This window comes from Syngnathus floridae, chromosome 6, assembly GCF_059516105.1.
Source record: "Syngnathus floridae isolate MCC-2025c chromosome 6, RoL_Sflo_1.0, whole genome shotgun sequence".
NCBI classification, from domain to species: Eukaryota; Metazoa; Chordata; class Actinopteri; order Syngnathiformes; family Syngnathidae; genus Syngnathus; species Syngnathus floridae.
Genome location: NC_142418.1, coordinates 15,448,726 through 15,466,884, shown reverse-complemented (window position 1 = coordinate 15,466,884; position 18,159 = coordinate 15,448,726). Strand labels below are relative to the sequence as shown.

At 44.5% G+C, this 18,159-nt stretch overlaps 1 protein-coding gene across 5 annotated transcripts in view; it reads right to left on the bottom strand.

Moving 5' to 3' along the window:
• The window catches only part of LOC148396836 (A disintegrin and metalloproteinase with thrombospondin motifs 20), a 66,231-nt gene that overhangs the window by 46,899 nt on the left and 1,173 nt on the right, over positions 1-18,159 (bottom strand). Inside the window, exons 2-4 of one of the 5 annotated variants that reach the window (XM_088377627.1) lie at positions 13,566-13,723; positions 12,494-12,576; positions 3,529-3,878 (exon numbers count right to left, since the gene is read on the bottom strand). In XM_088377627.1, coding sequence (XP_088233753.1) covers positions 3,529-3,878; positions 12,494-12,575 — 432 coding nt within the window. In that variant the 5' untranslated portion in view covers position 12,576; positions 13,566-13,723. Of the gene's footprint in view, positions 1-3,528; positions 3,879-3,942; positions 10,870-12,493; positions 12,577-13,565; positions 13,724-18,159 lie in introns of those variants that run through there. The other 4 variants (XM_088377623.1, XM_088377624.1, XM_088377626.1 and 1 more) reach the window with 4 other exon arrangements.

Sequence of the window (18,159 nt, the reverse complement as noted above, 5' to 3'; positions counted from 1 at the left end):
GACACGCCGACTCAGACAAGTCTTGTCGGAAAGAACGATGTAACAAACACCAGGACAAGACAATTCTTATCCATCGCAGTTCTGACTGACAACGTACAGTTCCCTGCTGGCAGCAGTTACATCATCATCATACACGGATTGAGGAATGCTAATATTGATTTGGCAGCTCAGGACCTCGCAAAGCGCCTTAGCTCACTCAACCATGAGGCACAACGCTGTTTGCATGGTCATATCATGCGCACGCTTGAACAGGATATCACACGCTGGAATGTTTCCTTTGCCTCGTTATTCCGCAGTCGTCCAAGCAAAGTGACACTTGATGGAGAGAAAGAGGAGGGGTGCGATTTGGATACGGAAAACGTGACTGTCTTTCAAAGGGTGGAGGATTAGCGCGGACGGTGATTGCTACAGGGATCCTCGAAAGCGCCACGTGCCTCGAGTGCTACAGTGCATACGTTGAGTGCCGAGCTAACTAGTTTTGAAATCAGAGACTAGTAAAAAATTTTCAAATATTGCAAAGAATGTCTCTATTTTTTTTATTAAAAAATGAGGACTATTTGTAATTTTAGTAATGACACAAAGTCGATGCAAAATAAATTTCGCAGGCCACATAAAATTATGTCAAGGGCCGTATCTGGCCCCTGGGCCTTGGGTTTGACACCAAATGGAAACTGGAAGTCAACATTAGGGGCTGCAATGTTACACGATAGAGATGATTGAATGCTATTTTTCTCCATTAATGCAGGAGTCAATAAGAAAGTAAATAAATAAAATAGAAGTTCTATTTTCATTGTCATTATTTACCCAGAATTACGCTCCCAAAATAAAATTGTCGAAGCATGCCGCACTTATCAACTCCTCAATGAATCTCCGAAAGCCGGCGGAAAAACGTTGACTTGTTTGTCCTTCTGGATTTCTCCTTGTCAAGGCAGCAATGACAAGCATCTTTGGCTGCACTCATTCTTGACCTTGTAAACAGTTGTCAGGATCAAGTCAAGGTCTCCTCAGGCTATTTGCTTCATTTTTCATTCTCATTTGGGGGAAGACTTAAATAACCCCACTGCCATCTGCTGTCGCGCTTTAAAGAGCATCAATGATTTATACGTAGTAAGTGGTGGTAGATGTTTACCTGTATCTTGTAAATCACTATCTATGTCAAGTTGACTTTGATCGGAAGATTCCGTCTGCAGAAAGAGGAAGTCGTGGATTTTGGGTAAAAGGGTGGGCGTGGGATTGAGGTGACAGAGTTTCCACACAAAAAAAAAAAAAGACGGGGGAAAAAAATTGGGCTGGACACAAAGGTTGCTGTTCAACAGTGAGTGCTGAACTGGACCAACGCCTGGAGGAGGAGGGAGACGGGGTGGGGGTCCCGTTTGAAGCTTGACGTGGGAAAAAAAAATTGAGTTTTGACTTACAAGTCGAATTTGTTTGTTGACCATACTCGTGACTCAAAACACTTAACTGGTGGACATTAAAAGTGACGTTTTAAATACACAACGTGAAGGCTTAATTCTCTTGTTTAGTTTGACGGTAAACAGATTCAAGCCCCTTTTTTAGAAGAAATAAACTACTGCTTGTTGTGAACTAAGTTGAGTTTACAGTATCTTGAATTTTGGCTTGGATGACGGAAAAAAGAAAAAGAGGTTACAAGGCCGAGGTGGCGCGTAGCCCCGCCCACCCAGGCAGCGTGATCTTTACACAGGGGCGCATCGCTGGGCGTCGGAATGACGATGGCCCCGTTTGTCAGCGGGCCTGACTCGCTACACACTTCTTTTATGCCGGCTCCCGACAGCCAGCGTTTCCCACGGTGCGAACCAGTCGGCCGTTTTACCAACTGCTCGTCCTTCACGTCGCTTCTTCTCTTTCAAGGCTCATTCCGAAAAGGCCAAATGGTCCTCGGGCACGGCCGTTTCTCAGCTTTGAGTAACTCCGGGCGAGGAAAGGGGAACCTGCTTCTTTTCGGACCTCAGAATGACTCCTTTGTTTTAGGGTTTAATTATTCCTTAATGACCTCATCCTGACAAAAAAAAAAAAAAAAAAAAAGCGGCCCAGGCCATTAAGGTCCAGTGATCAGATAGGGACACATTTATGACCCAAGAGCCTCTGGTGCCATCTCCATTGTGCTGTCATTCTCAATGAGTGATGATGCGGCTAACCAACAAAGATTGCTTGAAAAAGGATGCAAACATGTTTGGATAAGCCAGTCATTCATCAAAGTCAAGGCAGAGGGGGCAATTAAAGGATGATTAGCCTGATCGATTTGGCAAACCTCAGCTTTTAAATTGCTTTGCAAACATGGAGATGGAGAGCTTTATGGAGTGGCTCTTTTCTGCCTGTCGATGGAGCATTGCAGCAGAGCTTTTACAGGTTGCATACATTTTGCCCCCCCCAAAGAAAAAAAAATCAGTTATCTGTATTTTTATTATAATTCATCCTGATCTACTTCTTTATATCACACAAAAAAACAAACACGTGCACACGTTCTATATTCACTATCCCAGTACAGTACAAGGCACGGCCATCTAAAATAAGGATTATGTCACCGATAGCAATTCCGCCCCGGGGGTTATTACTGTCCCGCCAAACAGTCCCCCGCGCCAGAATCCGGTGGGAGTGGCAGGGGTCAAAACCGCCATGACTCCGGGCCTTATGTGACCCATGAAGTCATCTCCCTTCATTGCTTCTCACATTCTCTCCAGCAGTACAAGTAACCCCAGCAACTTCGGGCCAGTAAAGTCACAATGAGTCAATATATTTATAATAACCTGAAATTATTTATCTGCACAGATAACAAGGCTCAGTTACGAACGACTTCAACATTATGTTATGGTACTTCTCGTGTCACTATGCAAACTAAGCAAAATCCTGCATCTGAAGCAAAATCAGCAACATCGAACAATATCATTGGAGAAACCACAAACAAGTCACATGACAGCAACATGCAAGTGCCACTCAAACCCGGCCGGGACCTATTGACCGTGAGCCGGGCGTGCAGCCCATGACTCCATCAAGCTGCTCTGTGGAGTGCTTGTCATTAGTGTCACAGATGACATGAGGCAGGGCGGGGCACACCCTGGACCAGAACCGCTCACAACTAAAGAAGATCTTGAATTCAACAATTAGACTTGTTTTGGCCACGTGGAAGGGTGCGACAACACACATAGGCGAAACCAACAAAATCATACAAGCACAAATTCAAGCCCTCTTAACTGTGAGCCATACATGCAAACCACTATCGCAATATACCACAGTAAAAATATAATCATCTAAAATGGTGAGTCCCAACATGATTATCTTAACTGGTCCAAACTCTTGCAAATCTATTTTTTCATATATCTATGCCACAGATGTATAATGTCAGGCATAAGAAATTATCTTAATGTAAAATATGTGACTTGGCAACCCGCTGCACTTGCAAAACTTGCGCTAGACTGCAGCTTAATGGGCGACACGGATGGGTGCAAACGGGGTTGCAGCGAGAGGGAGGACGGGGGAGGGGAGGGGGGGGCTCGGTCAGTGGGTACTCACCAGGCCGGTGCACAGGCTGAACACCGCCGGTTGCTCCTCCCGGGAGTTGACGTGTCCTCGGAAGAAGCAGTGGCGCATATCCGCGGCTTCTTCCGACTGACTCTCGTCGGCCGCTCCAAAGTGTGTGACCGCGTAAGCGGGCGCGATGAAGTCCGAGTGCGCGCTCAGGTTGAGGTGGAAGCGTTGTCCGAACGCGTCGATCCGGTAGTGGAGCCGCGGCGCGGACAGCTCGTCGTTCAAACTTCTGCGTCTGCGCCTGTAGTGCAACGTGTGCGGGAAGGACTCTCCGAAGTCATTGACCCGCAGCGGGCTGGTGATTTCGTACGATGACAGCTGCTTGATGAAGACTTCTGCAAGGCAAAGTGGACAACAGAGTTGTCACCGAGGTTTTCTCCAAGTTGCAAGCCGGCCTACCTTGTTTCGGATGCAACCGGTACTGCGCGGCGAGCCGCACAAGCGCTGACAGATGACACGCGAGTCCCACCAGCCAAATTGCACACTGCATGGTTCCCACGGCGGTGCTGTCCGCGGCGGCCCCTTCGTCGAGCTCTCCCCCCTGCTCCCTCTCTCCTCGTCCGTCCCCCCAGGCCGGCCGGGTTGTCAGCAGCGGCAGGTCGCCGGATCGAAGGAGGCTCTTCGCTGCAGCGCAAGACCCGCGTCGTGCGCGCGCCTCATCGCATTGCCCCCCCACTCCAAAAAAGTAGCAGCCCAGACTATTTATTTATGACACATGCATCCCACCCCCCCGCAAATACACACACGCACACATACACACACTTGTCTTTCCCCCCCCTTGCAGGGAGTTAGCCGCCCGCTGCAAACTAACTAGAGAGTGTCGGCTGAAAAGAGGGAGCGGTGCCAAGTATGCTTTCCCTCAGCCATCCCCTCCTCGACCACCCTGTGCAAACTCAAGGCGCACACACACATACACAAACTCACACACCAAAGCCCGGGAAGCAACGCCCCCTCCGGCCCCACAGAGCCAATGGTGAGACAGAGAGAGAAGAGCTCCATGCGTTAAGTCCACCCTTGTGGACTGCATGTATGCAAATCCAATGACAATATTGATGCAATAAATGGTGCAAGTGGTAAGCGAGTCGATGTAACGTTGATAGCATGACTTGTTCAAAGTGTTACTGACCATAAAACTAAAGGTTGTTGGTAATTTGACAGCTCCACACAAACTGGCGTGTTGAAAAAAAGGGCAGGTTGCACCGTTGTGGGTGTGAACACAACCAACTCCATTCAGTGTCAATTGATGGGATAGTATTTTTGAATGAAATGTGACTGGCATACACAAAACTTAGAATCTGTCTGTGGACCGATAAAAATCAGCCAAATTGTATCTTTGGGAAAATTTAGATATCGTCCGAGCATAATTTCTGCCATTTGTATTCTCGGCATACAGTGAAAATCTAAAGATTGGGTCAGAGAGGACTGATATTTTTTTTCCACACATTTTGCTATTATGCCAGTTGGAATCATCACTTGTGGGAAAAGGGAGCCAATCAAAAGGCAAAAGAAACAAAGAGAGCGGAAGGCATCGTGGAGCCATCGTTCACTGTCGCCTGCCAGAGGAAGTCGACTCACTCGATCACCACGAGGCACTCAGCTTGTCGTTAATCATTTTGGTCGCGTTGAAGTCTTATGCAAAGTCGATGGACATATGAAAAGCACTTTTGTCTTTCACGTCTTTTTGAACAGCCAGCATTGTGACTCATTGGATTCGCCGGGCTCACCGGATTTTTTTTTTTTTTTGGGGGATGCTAAGCTTCCTGGCGCACAAAGCAAGCCCATGGTGTTACTTTTTTTTCCTCCCCAAAACAAAAAGGAATGTGACAGATAAAATCCTGACACAGTCAAACTTTAATTAGCAGTACAAAGCGTGACAGTATTCCAATCGGTTTTTGAAGTTTCCATCCATCCATCGACCTTCTACTGCTTAGCTGAAATGAAATTTTTCAGCGGCTATAGCAATTACGAAATCACAGTCGGACAAAGATATTATCGCATAGCCTCATATCGTCCAATCGGATGGCGTCAGCTAAGACTGCTGTGATTTCTCGCCGACTGATGTAATCCTCAATTCCTTGCGAAAGGGTTTCCCATCTGAAAAAGTTTACCCATTCATAGAAGATGAAGATCTGGCATCGTTTCATAAACATCTGCTTCACAAAAACGGAACCCCCCCAACGGAGACACACCTGGTAACGGTTCAAACACGGACTTGCTCACTCTAACCCGATGAGAATGTTTTAGATCTGTAATAAATATCATCGTCTGCTATTGAGAAGATAAATCCCACGTTGACTTTCATCACCACTCGTTCGAAGTAGCCATTGCCATGAAGACGACCTGACCATCCCTCCGACACGGACATTCAAAATAAATCCACACAAGATATTCAACAACAACTACAATGACTGTGGAAAAGATAGATTTATGTTTCAGATCCTGAAGCGGTCTAAACCAGTGGTTTGTGGTCTGTTTTGATTTTTGGAAATATGTACTTGGCTGTAAATTATTGTTCCTAGAATAAACCAAAATATGATGTACATGGTTGTCATCGGATTGTGAACGCTTCAGTATGGCGTCCCACGCGATGGACCACCCTCAGACCCGCCACACACTGAGTGACGCCACTGAATGCCACTAAACTAGACAATTACGACAAAATTACAGTTGCTAGCTTACCACCTGCGAATGGCAAGATTCTTATAAACCCAAAGAGTCGGTAGACCATTCGCCGAGAAAGAATCCATTCGAGTTCTGGACAGATCCAACAGTTTGGGTTCTTCTCGACAATAATGAAAGGTTGGGGGTAGAAGGGCTGTTCCAAATGTGCGGCATGTCAAGCATAATAAGCACTGCGGGGATGTTGACTCTTTGGATTTTGTACAGCAAACAGGTGCCAAGGACTTGAACCATCATTTGAGCTTCATACCTGTTCTTACTAACGAGTTTACATCCCCCGTGGCATACTTTAAAGTAAACCATGTGAGCCCAGTCGAGCTTGTTTGGATTGTTGTGCCTATCAGTACGCTCATCTGTGACTGCACTCTTCTCCAGGGTTTTTGTCTTGTGTGTTTATAATAAACTTTCTCGGAATCCTCCAATTGGGAACCAGCCCTTGGTACAAAAGGTCCGAGCTGTTTTGGTAATGCGGATTACGGACTAATGGCTGTGAGTTGTGCAAATACCAACTTAGTCCCTGTTGAGTTGGGGGAAACGCATCAATTTCTCTCACAGATGTGGCAAACACAGCCTTCATCATTCTCGGGCTGAGGTCATTGCTCGAAAGAAAGCTCAAATTACTAGAAACTGGAAAGTCAGTGTTTTGGGTGAAGGAGGTCCGGGGTTCTCACGTGTTAAGCATCTCTGGATCTCATATAGGAGGGTGTATTGTGCAATCCTCTATGTAGGCCTACAATGGGTAAAATGCTGAATTGAATTGAGCCTTCTGGGTTTTCTTTTGGACTTTTGACAGCTAAAGCCGAAAATAGCACTGGGCTAAACCTCGTCATTAATTTGGGATCTTCCTGAAGATGTGCACCTGTTGAATGGGTTAGTGATCCATACCGCTTGCTACACATCGGAATCTCGCCTTTAATAACCCCATTAAGCAATCTCGTAATCTCAAAACGTTCTGTTTGACAATCACATCATCTTAACCATTCTGGTTTATCGCAACTGCAGTATTAGACGGTATCTTAAGCGACTTGGTGTCACAAGTTTGGACCATCTGAGGATCAGCATGAATGGAAATCACTGGTGTGGAGACAGCGCCATCATTCTAGACGTTACCATAACAAACCATACCACAACCCCCCCCCTAGACCCCTTCCTTGGTCCGTTCAGGTGGCTCTCATGGTGCGGTGATCAAGGAGTTCGGCCACCTGAGACTTGTGTTGGCTTGCATTGCAGATTAAGCTTCCCCCGCACCCCAACACCCGCTAAAGACGCTTCCGCTTCCCCCCTCCCAATGCCTCAACGAGACTTCATAAGCAGCAGGATTCCTCTGTGGTCTTTAAACACAGTAGTCCATCAAGCTCTTTTCCTGCTCCCATAGAGCAAGCCAGTGTCTGTCAGAGCCCCGCAGACGGCAATAAAACAAGGTCAAAGCGGCAGTGCTGCCATCTCGGTGATGAATCATCACATGATGGTCAAATAATGAAGAAGATTACTGTTTACGGAGAGTAAGGGGGAAAAAAGTTTTGACAGCATGAGTCCTGTAAGACCATGACATCATAACCGACCTAGTGGTTTCAATTTTGCATTGGCGATGAAGGAAACACAGAGAGAACTTTTAGATCTAAACTTTTAGATGTAAATGACCGCAATTATAGAGTTGAGAAACAAAAAACAACTTTCCAGAATTAGCTTTGACCCCAGCGTACTCAAATTTCCCCTCAGGATTAATTAGTGAAGAACTTAAAAATAAAAATGGAACCTTTAGAAGAAATCTTCCCATGTTGAGATCTGACAAGGAACGCAGCAGACTGTGACCCAATCCAATGACGCCTGGTCGCTTCACTCTGACTTTTAATAACGTGTCGACAAGGAAAAATCAATTACAGATCGACATGGTACCAAGAGCAGAACCCTGCGGGATACCACATGACGGAGACACATGTCTGACATGAACTGATCCATGGAAACCAGAAGTCCCTGGCAACACGTATGAAGAGCAGAACCACTGAAATCATCATATCAACAAGACAGTGAAGTTAAATTCCAGATCTATCTATTTTGATTTTTATGATTTTTTTCTCGTTCACCAGCATTGTGTGACGGATCGTGTTTGACCTCAGCGGCGCTACTCCACTCCAATGTTTGCTCAAGATTCATTAGCTAATACCTGCTGATAGCTACTTAGAAGCCACTTTCAAGCCTTTAACACCACATGTGTACCGTCTGTCACTAAAAACTTTTAACAGCATGATCCTGCATGTACTATACACTATTATTACTAACTCCCCGGTGTAATTTGTGGGCTCTGAGCTAATGCTTTTTTTTTTCTGCCCCATACCATATGTTCTCTATTTATATTTGCTCGGCTAATAGGGGCTCAGTGTGAGGGCATGTGTTTGGGTTAAGGGATGGGTTTAAACGGGAGACGATGCAATGCCGTTTATAAAAAAATATAGATTGTATGGCTGTATCAATGACAGTTAAAAAAGACCAGTCACTATGTAAGAGAGGAAAGTCATAAACCCTAAAATAAAACATCACTGTCACGAAGAGTGGATCCGAGCAGGTCATGCCAGGAATATTCCCTACTACGCTCACGACAAGTCTTGTGATCGCCTGCCAGGGTTTGGTTTCACCAGGGAATTCTTGTTACCCGAATGTTTGAGATGAATTTGGGATAATTTGCTTTAGTAAACATTTCAAGTTTAGGCAAGGTAAGTTTGGAGGACGGCGCAGTTGACATAGAGCTAGCTAGCGAGCGGCGGGCTAGCTTGCTAATGCGAGAAACCTCACAGTAATGTAAAGTTGAAGTGATTTTAGTTTGCATTTCCCGGTGTAGAATCCGTCCGTCGTGTTAACTGGCGTAAGCCGTGCAGTGGACAGCTGCCTCGTGTTTGGGATATTAACAGCTGTGAACTTTTAAACTGGCAGAGATTCAATGGCAGCGTCCCAGTGACATATTCTCATCACTTCCCATGAGTTCAGGGATTTCATTACCATTTCTAATTTTCATGATATCATCACACAAACAACATTCCTCGTCATTATAGTATCCTACTTATTCACATACGTATTCTCACAGTAATAAGCCGTAGCTACGTCTCAAATGACCCCGAGCAGGACAACTGGTGTACTATTTATGACTAGCAACCAAAATAATACAGGTCAACATGAAGATGACATTGTTTTTAGCGATGTAGATACAATTTAATAATCTACTGCTATATTAATATACCGTACATACTAAATTGCTCCGATTCCTGTTTCTGAACTGTTGCTAGGCGGAATTCAATGAAAATTTTGTCCATATAGCCGTCACTGCACAGACAATCGTTTGAAAATAGAAGAAATCCCTAACAGCAACTATATATTTTTTTATTCCGTCTCAGTCAATATTTATTTTACAGTCCGATCAGTCGCCGGTGCTTACTTGAACCCTTCGTCATGGCAGCAGCCAATTTACCGGCTCTAAAAATAATTCCAGATAAAAGTTTCTAGTTCTTGATATAAACTGAAATCTTGGAGTGCATTTGGTGCTTGGGGACGACACAAAAGGACACTCTGTTCAGTCTCTAGTGAAGAGCACACTGTCAAAGCTGGCCGTCAACATGTCCGAGGTGTCCCCTGATGAAGACCACGGTGAAAGATGGCCGCTCTCGGAGGTCTCAAAGGACGGGGAGGGAGACAATGATAACCTGGGCTAGGTGATAGCAAGATGTCTAAAATTAGTGTTGGCAGAATGCTTTGTGATAAGATTGTTTCGAGATGTCACACCTTCTGTCACTTTGCTGGAGTCGCACTCAACGCTGCGCTTCGTAAGCGAGGAAAATGACCTAGCTGCCGCGAGTAGCAGTCTGTTATAGCCTACAGACTAAGCTAACATTAGCATTAGCCACTCATTCGCAAAATCCTTATCACTACTTACTAAGTGTACAAAATCCACTCTGTTGTCTTTTATTTTTGTATTGGAGATATTTTGCATACGATGCATCATCCCAAAAGTGCCTCGTTGTGATGATAACAACGTTGTACGTTCGTACTAGCAGATAGCAACTTGAACATGCTACACCCAAACATTACAGAAAAGATGTTCGGTACAAGTGTACAAAGTGCTGTTGTCAACGTAACTCGACTCAACTTGTCATACTCCGAATAATCAAAACGCCGTCTCGGCATTCTTTTATTTCCGTAGGTTTCCTGTTTTCATTCATTTTCCTGTTCCATAATGAAGCTTCTACAGATCTTTTCTGTGAATTAACAAAACCGTTTTGTAGACTTCAGAATTCAATCTGTCGTGACCGTCGCATCAAATGCGGAGCCGCTATTGGGTAGCACCTTCTGGATAGGCCTCCACGGCGGGAACGCTTCTTTATGGAAGCTTCAAACGGGTGCAGCCGTTGTAGCTTCAGTCCCGAGTTGTGTAAACAGGTTTAAATGGCAGGGAAGCCGGCAAACATCTGAGAGCTGCTCTGATCAAAGGTGCCTTCACATGAAACCTGCGTGACACTGCGCTGCATACATGTGTGTGTGTGTGTGTGTCGTACAAGAAGATGACAGACATAGATCTGTCTGGTGTGGTTGCTTCAATGCTCCCTACCCCTCGCCTTCCCCTTCCCTCTTTTCTTGGATTGTACCGCCTGTGTTTGCACAACAGCAGTCAACGAAAGCCCACCGGCCCCCCCCCCCCCCCCCCAGCATCATGTGACCTCCTCCCGCTCTCCTCCACTGGATGCTCACACACAGCAAAGCTCATTACAAGTATCAACACGTGGTCCTTTTCACAAATGACTCCACGAATGGACATGGTGTCATGAAATTGCATGCATTAAAAAAAAAATATATATATATATATATATATATGAAAAAAATATATATATCTTTTTTTTTTTTTAATTAAAAAAAAATATATATATTATATATATATTTTTTTATTATATATTATATATTTGCACCCATGTTTGAAATTATTCAAAATACAAATGAGGACTATACTAATTCACTGCACCACTAATTGTTTGAGATGTTACTTTGAATGCACACAATTATACATTACAACTGTCGGGTGACACAAAATGACAGCGAATGTGCACATTCAACAAAAAACGACAACACCACTTTTTTTGTGAAGCTGGAAGACTTGGAAGCCGAAGAAACCCTTTTCAGACAAAAAGAGACCGAGAGCATAGAAAATGTTCTTCCAGGAAGTCTGAACTCTTTTGGCGCATTGTTGGAGGTGACACCGCATGAGAGCTCTTTTAGCTTCCATCAAGTCCAATCCCGAGGTGAACGGACCACCCATTCACTTGCTCATTCCTTCTCTTGTGCTTATTCACAGGCCTGCCCGGCTGGCTCACTGCTCCTGGTCAGGTCGAGGGGAGGGGTTGGAGGGCTGCTAAAACTATAGACGGGGGCAACTGCACTCCTTACACGCCACGGAGTGGACCGGGGTGCTTCAAGGAGGTCTCCTGCCGCGGGAGGCTTTGATTCGGCCGCTCGGCTTCACAGAACAATCGTGGAGCGGCGCTCCCCCGGGGTGGCGGACTTGGTGAGTGGTTAGCAGTATAATGGGCTCACGTCTCGTAAGTGCTCGTGACATTGACGGCGAAGGGGGGGCAACGTGGGGACCCAGAGTAGATCACGTGTGCATTGGCAAACGTGGCAAAACGTCCAACATAATGAAAATCCCATTATTTCATTGCGCTTTGGCCACTAGGGGGCAGTATCACACAGACACAAAAGAAGAGTTTCACAACTAATTGACTCAGTGAGTTATAGTAATAATAGTCGCATATTCGTTAGCTCCTTTATGGTATTTTACATTTAATGTTAGCATTATGCTAGCAGACAATCAAAGTCAGATTGTTGTTTCAAAACGATATCTTTAAGTTGGATATTAATCAAAGAGAGAAGAAGTCTTCCATTGACTGTCATAATAATGTTAAGGACTGCCTTGATGGATCCCACATGGCCCCCCTCACAGATGGGCTGGGGCCCACCTGAGCTAGCTCACCCTTCAGCGCCTGCTTCAGATTAAACGCTGACAACATGGCTCACGTTCTGGGAATCTGCAGTGTTTTCCGTGGCCAGACTACTTATTCATTGCGTCGTACGGGATGACCTAATCACTTGGCAGCTCATCAGTTGAAGCAAAGCTCATAAATGGACCCCCCCCACCCGTTTTCTATTCTTCTGGACTGCTTTACAATGTATTTTATCATGTGTCGCGACAACTGACTTTGCTTATGACAGATTAGAGCGTTGTGTGGTTCGATACCTGGCAAGGAGCCCGTCGTCCCTCGAGTTTTGTGAGCTCGGTGCGGCGTGGTGGTCTTCAGCGGCACGATGAGGATCTGCATCCTTTACGAAGAAAATTGTTTAGATTTCAATTTGACTTCTCAGTGGTCCTCATGGAGGACATCACTTTTGTCCCATATTGTCACAGTGTACAGTACATGCATTCTAGATTACAAAATGCTGACATGAGCAAATTTCATCAGCAATCTTCAAAACATAGAACCTTGATATCCAACTAATGTGCCCCCACCCGCCTAGAATGCTGATAACTCGCCCCCTCCCCCCTCTGCTATTCACGAGCACTCCGGTTGATATTTTTTTTTTGTGGGGGTCCATTGACTTTCTCCTTTTCAGGCTCCCTTTAATCCCCGGGTCTGTGTCCTCGGTGGCTTGCTACAGAGGGGCTATTATTCGGGGCCTTATTACTGCGCCCCTCGCGGCTTATCTCCTTCCTGGTGACAGTCTTTTCAAGCCTCCCCCTAATGACCTGGGGAAACTCACATGCTCAACTTCCCAGGACTGCGGGGGCCTGGTTGATGTCAGAGAGGGTGGGGAGCACGGACAGGGGTCCTGCGTCCCGCCGCAGGTGACTGAGCAAAGTTGGGAATGAAGTTGCTGATTGGGTTTCGAAGGACTAATTTGAAATATCGTCCAGTAAAAAGCTCCAAAGTTGATTAAGTAAAGTAGTCTGCTGGCACTGTAATAACGTCCTACAGCCTGAGGGTTTAATTAAAAGTCCTCTATTCTTCTTCTTTTTTGTCTTCTTGGCCAAGTGCATTTATTCGAGAGAAAGTCCATTTTGATTTAAATCACATTCCCAGAACGGGCAGGGAATTCAAAACCGTGCATTCTCAGCATGTCGTCGTAATAGATCGCTTTTACAGTGAAATCTTCGACATGGACCACAATTAGATGATCTTGGTTGAGTTCCAAATTAGGGGGGGGGGGGATTTTTTTCCATCATAAAAGTGCAGCAGCAATATGATAAAGCACATTTTAAAATTTTTAATGGTCATTCAAGAGTAAAAACAAGTAAAAATCTATGTACTTGCCCTTTGACAGTATTCTGAGACTGAGCCTTCGGGTGGGACCAGAATTGGGGTTATTATCGCAGACACACCAGAGAAACATGACACAGGTGTCCGTCCCGCTGCTTCCTCGCATGGCATGCAAGCCCATCGACCCCTCGAGGTCTTTGGTGTCTGCGTCTCTGAATCATAAAACACAAACGATGGGTCCCATTAAGAAAGTAATGAGTTTAGTGAGGCAATTTGCACGGACGAGTAAGGTTAAACCCTGGGGGAGGTAATAAGGGTCGGAACTTTGCCAATGACGGTATCGGGCAGCGGGGTGTCCTAGGGGTTAGCACATCTGTAGCCCATTTCTTATCCCACAGTGAGCTACAAAATAAAATATCTACAAAATATTTTTGCCCATTTTTTACCTGTTTAAGCAACGTGACCCATGATTTTTTTTTTTTACATATCCGGAATAATCTAATAAACTAGCACCAAGGTTACTCAGGGGACGAAAGAATGCGAAGTGACACCCTAAACGTAACACAAAGATGTATTTGCTGAAAGAGCAGCCGGCAAACTAAAAGCTAATCAACAGCGGCTCGGAGCATCCCAAACCCCCGCAAGTTCAACAAAGCTGCCAAACACACCCAAACCCAGTGTGGGTCTGGAGGCCATCACTCTAGTGGCAATCCATTTTCACCGTGAGTTGTTTTAGTCTCACACAAAAGCATCATAAATCACATTTTAAAAAGAGGTCTGGGATTATCGTCTGACTTGTGGCCATCAAACATTTGTATGGTGACATAAATCTACTCAGTGGACACTTCATTAGGTACATTAGGCAAAACACAATGATTTAGGGTGGACGGACTGTCCAAATTTTGGAATTTGAAATTATTGTCCATAATGAGATCCAAGTACTTTGCTTCATGAAGCTACTTGTTGTGTTACTCGATTTTTAATATGCATTGTAAATGTGCCAGTAGATAAATAATTGAAAACAATAGTGGACCTAAAATTGATCTCTGTGGCACTCCCAACTGAAGTCAATGGGACACGCCCACTGTTGTATCTCTTCCAGGTCGGATTTAAACTACCAGTTACAACATTTCCACAAATATATTTTTCTACATTCTTTAACAAGTTAAACACAGTCAAAACAATGAAACATCTTGATGCGTGTGTCGATGCTATTTGCGTGGCCTCTTGTGTATATTTTTCTACATACTCTAATCATAAAAGGAATTAAGAAACACGCACACAGTCTAGCCAGGTCTTAATCATGGCCAAGTCAGCAGTGATTCCAGACTTCTCACACAAACAAATTGCAGGTCCAGCTTTTCCGGTGAAGCATCCTGACAAGTCGACAGATTCAACAAGGCTGCGGAGTTGTGCTTCCCCTACGCCATCAAAGGCGAGGGAGGAGAGGGATGCCAGATAATAACGGAAAGTGTTTTGACATCGAGCTTGAAGTCATTATTGGATTTAGATAAGCGGGGAATTCCATCCGACGTGAGGTAAAACAAACAAAGAAAGGAGATTGGCAATGATTCTGGAAACAGCGCGAGTGCCCGTCGTGGCCTCGGGCCGCTCAGATTGCATCACGGACGCAATCGCACGAGGAACAATGGAAATATGCGTGTTGGTGCAGTGCTCAGGGAGACTTACGGGCTCCGAAGGGTCAACAGAAGGCCACCAAAAGGTCGACTGTACATACTTTCTGCTAGGTGGACCGAAGGCGTGGTAGCGATGATCAGCGTTTTTTTTTTCCGGACTCCAAAACAGACTGTGACTGAACATGTTGAGCATCCTGCGTCAGCTGTTGTGTTCTCTAATTTGAAAACGTAACGTGTAATCATACTTGCTTGTTTTCTCCAAAAAGAGGTCAATTGGAATTCAAGTGAGTGGAAAGAAAAATCTGGTTCCAGCATGTACCAACGTCCGTGTGTTGGGAAAAAAAGCAACGTATTAAAAATCATACAAGTCAGTGAGGCTCAAAATGATAACAGATATAAAATATAGTAAAAATATATAAATATAAATACATAAATATAAATATATAAAAATATATCATATAAAATAAAAATATAATAAAATTTATTAAATTCCAAATCACTTAATTAATAATTGTGAACTGCTTAAATGTTGATTAAAATTCAATCTGTACAGTATAAATAAAGTTTTATTAACAATGATTATTATTTACAGTATTTCTAATGGGGTGGAATTTGGGCGAGTTGTTTTCTATATTACAGTTTCTACTGTACTAAAATGGCTTTGTATGATCTTTTTAAGTTGCCGCAGCCTTTAACCCCCTTTGTTTTTTTTTTCTTCTGCTTACACAGCACGCCTGCTTAGCTTTGACCCAGTGTTGCCCATCGCACTGAACATAATAACAACAATCACTGCAACCGACCGTCGCGTGAATGCTTGCATTGGAAATAGCCTCCAAACATACAAACAAGCTGTTTGCTTCCATCACACTTAAAATATATGAGCCATAAAAAGCCCGGGCCGGCCTCTCCATCACTTAACTCTGGCATCTGTCCGAAACGCCCCAATTTGTCAACGTTAGCTCCCAGAGGAGGACCCCGTGTGATGGTTGTATGTGTTTACTGAGGAGTTTTTGAGCTTTACATGGGCCAGAGAGCATTCCCCGGGATTAGTGTTGGACATCCATCACTTTGGAGCCAAATGGAGTGTGAGGAGCTGGCTCCAGCATTGCCGCTGTGATGCCCACTGCGATAAGAAGCGAGGATGCATGACAGGACTTTCTTAGCTGGCTTTAGCTTGGACTCCCCCCACGCGCCTGATATCAGATTATCTATTTAATAATAGTCGCCACTAGATGGTGCTGTTTTTCAATATTTCTTGACTACATTCTCGGTAAATTGTTCAAATGCTGTGTTCTAATGTTAATGTCAGACTGTGCAATGTATGTTTGTCGACATAAATGCAGTTCGGGGTCATCTTGCGGCTTTTGATCGAGCCTGTAATTACAGCTTGTAGCAATCACCTCCATTTACCGAAAGGTAGTGAGTGAAGTTGAAAGAAAACACACAAATAGACTGACACATAATGGCAAGCGATCTGATGCAGTTGATTTTTTTCAACTCGCACTATTATTTTGATTTCTATTTGTCGGTTTGTTACTGATATACTGATTGCAGAAACGTTCTGGTCTGAAAAACAAACACACTTGTTTTGTTTTACCCTTTGGATCAGAAATTCAACTTGACAGATTCCTGGACTCTACTGCCATTTATTTTCCTTTCTATATAGAGAATTTATTCTACTTCTTATTCCTGACCTCCTGGTATTGCAAAACACCATTTTGGTTTAGGATGACACCCTCAGATTGACACAATCGGAAAAGTAGTCGGTAATAGAGACAAGAGATTGGTCACCCCCACCCTCCACAAAGGTGATGTATGAGTGACTGAGGGAAAAAAAAACATACTGTATGAATAACATGATGTCAGTCTTAGCACATTAGCGAGGCTTCAGATAATCAGGACGATGATGTATTGCGTGTCATCTCTACACTGCTCTGTGCTGAAAGGCAAGAGGAAGGAATAGATGGCTATCTGCTTACAGCCTATTTGCGGTGCCTGCTTTAAAAAGTCGACACAGACACTTTAAATCACCCCAGGGTCAAGGATAATAAGATGACAAAAGGGCTCTTATTTTCGTGCCCAGCGCAAGTTTAGCGCAAATCTCACATGGGTGTGTGATTTTCCTTCTTTTGGATTTGCGCCGTTGTGGGCGTGAACACAGCCAACTTGGTTCTCGACCAATCGAAGCGGCTCCTCTTATTCCCTTTAAATCCGGCATCTCAACTGTCTCATTTAGAAAGCGGGCTGCTTTCCAGTCACAACGAAACATCCAGTTTCGAGTGTTTTGGACCTGTTCGCCACCTCACAGAGCTGGGACACGGTTCGAAAGACGATTTAGCACGGGAAACGCTTGACTTCATCAGTCTATTGAGGTTCATTCACATACAGGGACAAGAACTTGAGCTTGTATACAAGACGAAATGCAAGGCTTTTGAAACTAATCCGTAAAACGTGTGGTGGTTGGTAGATCACCCATCTTGTCAATACAGTTTAAAACTGTCGGGAAGCCTCTTTAATTGCCGTTGAAATGAGGCCCCCTTTCTGAGGAACGCAAGTTCTTCATCTGGGTTGTGGAGTGAGACTGCTGCTCCCAATGAGAGAGGGGCAGGGAGCTGCTGCCCTCTATGGGTGAGAAGGGGACCTACAGCGTGCTTTTAATATTGGCCTTTTCAATGCTTAAAAAAATCATCAGCTTTTTGAAATTATAATTAGGGACAACCAGCTTTGTGTTGCTCTCCTCTGGGAACTAACACGCTTCTCTTTTCTATTCGGCACATTTGCAATGTAACATGCAAGACCGCTAATGAGCTGGGCGAGAAACCAGACCGCTAATTAATCACAGCAACTGTAAGATGTGCTTCTGCGGCTGACTACTGAGAAATTTTTAAGTGGGTTACGATCACTGTTGATTAAGCCCCGCCCCCACCCCGACTACGCAACTTAATTTTTAGGACTAGAAGCTATTTTTTAGTGAACATTTAGGCCTACTATACAACTTCATTTTAATGTCC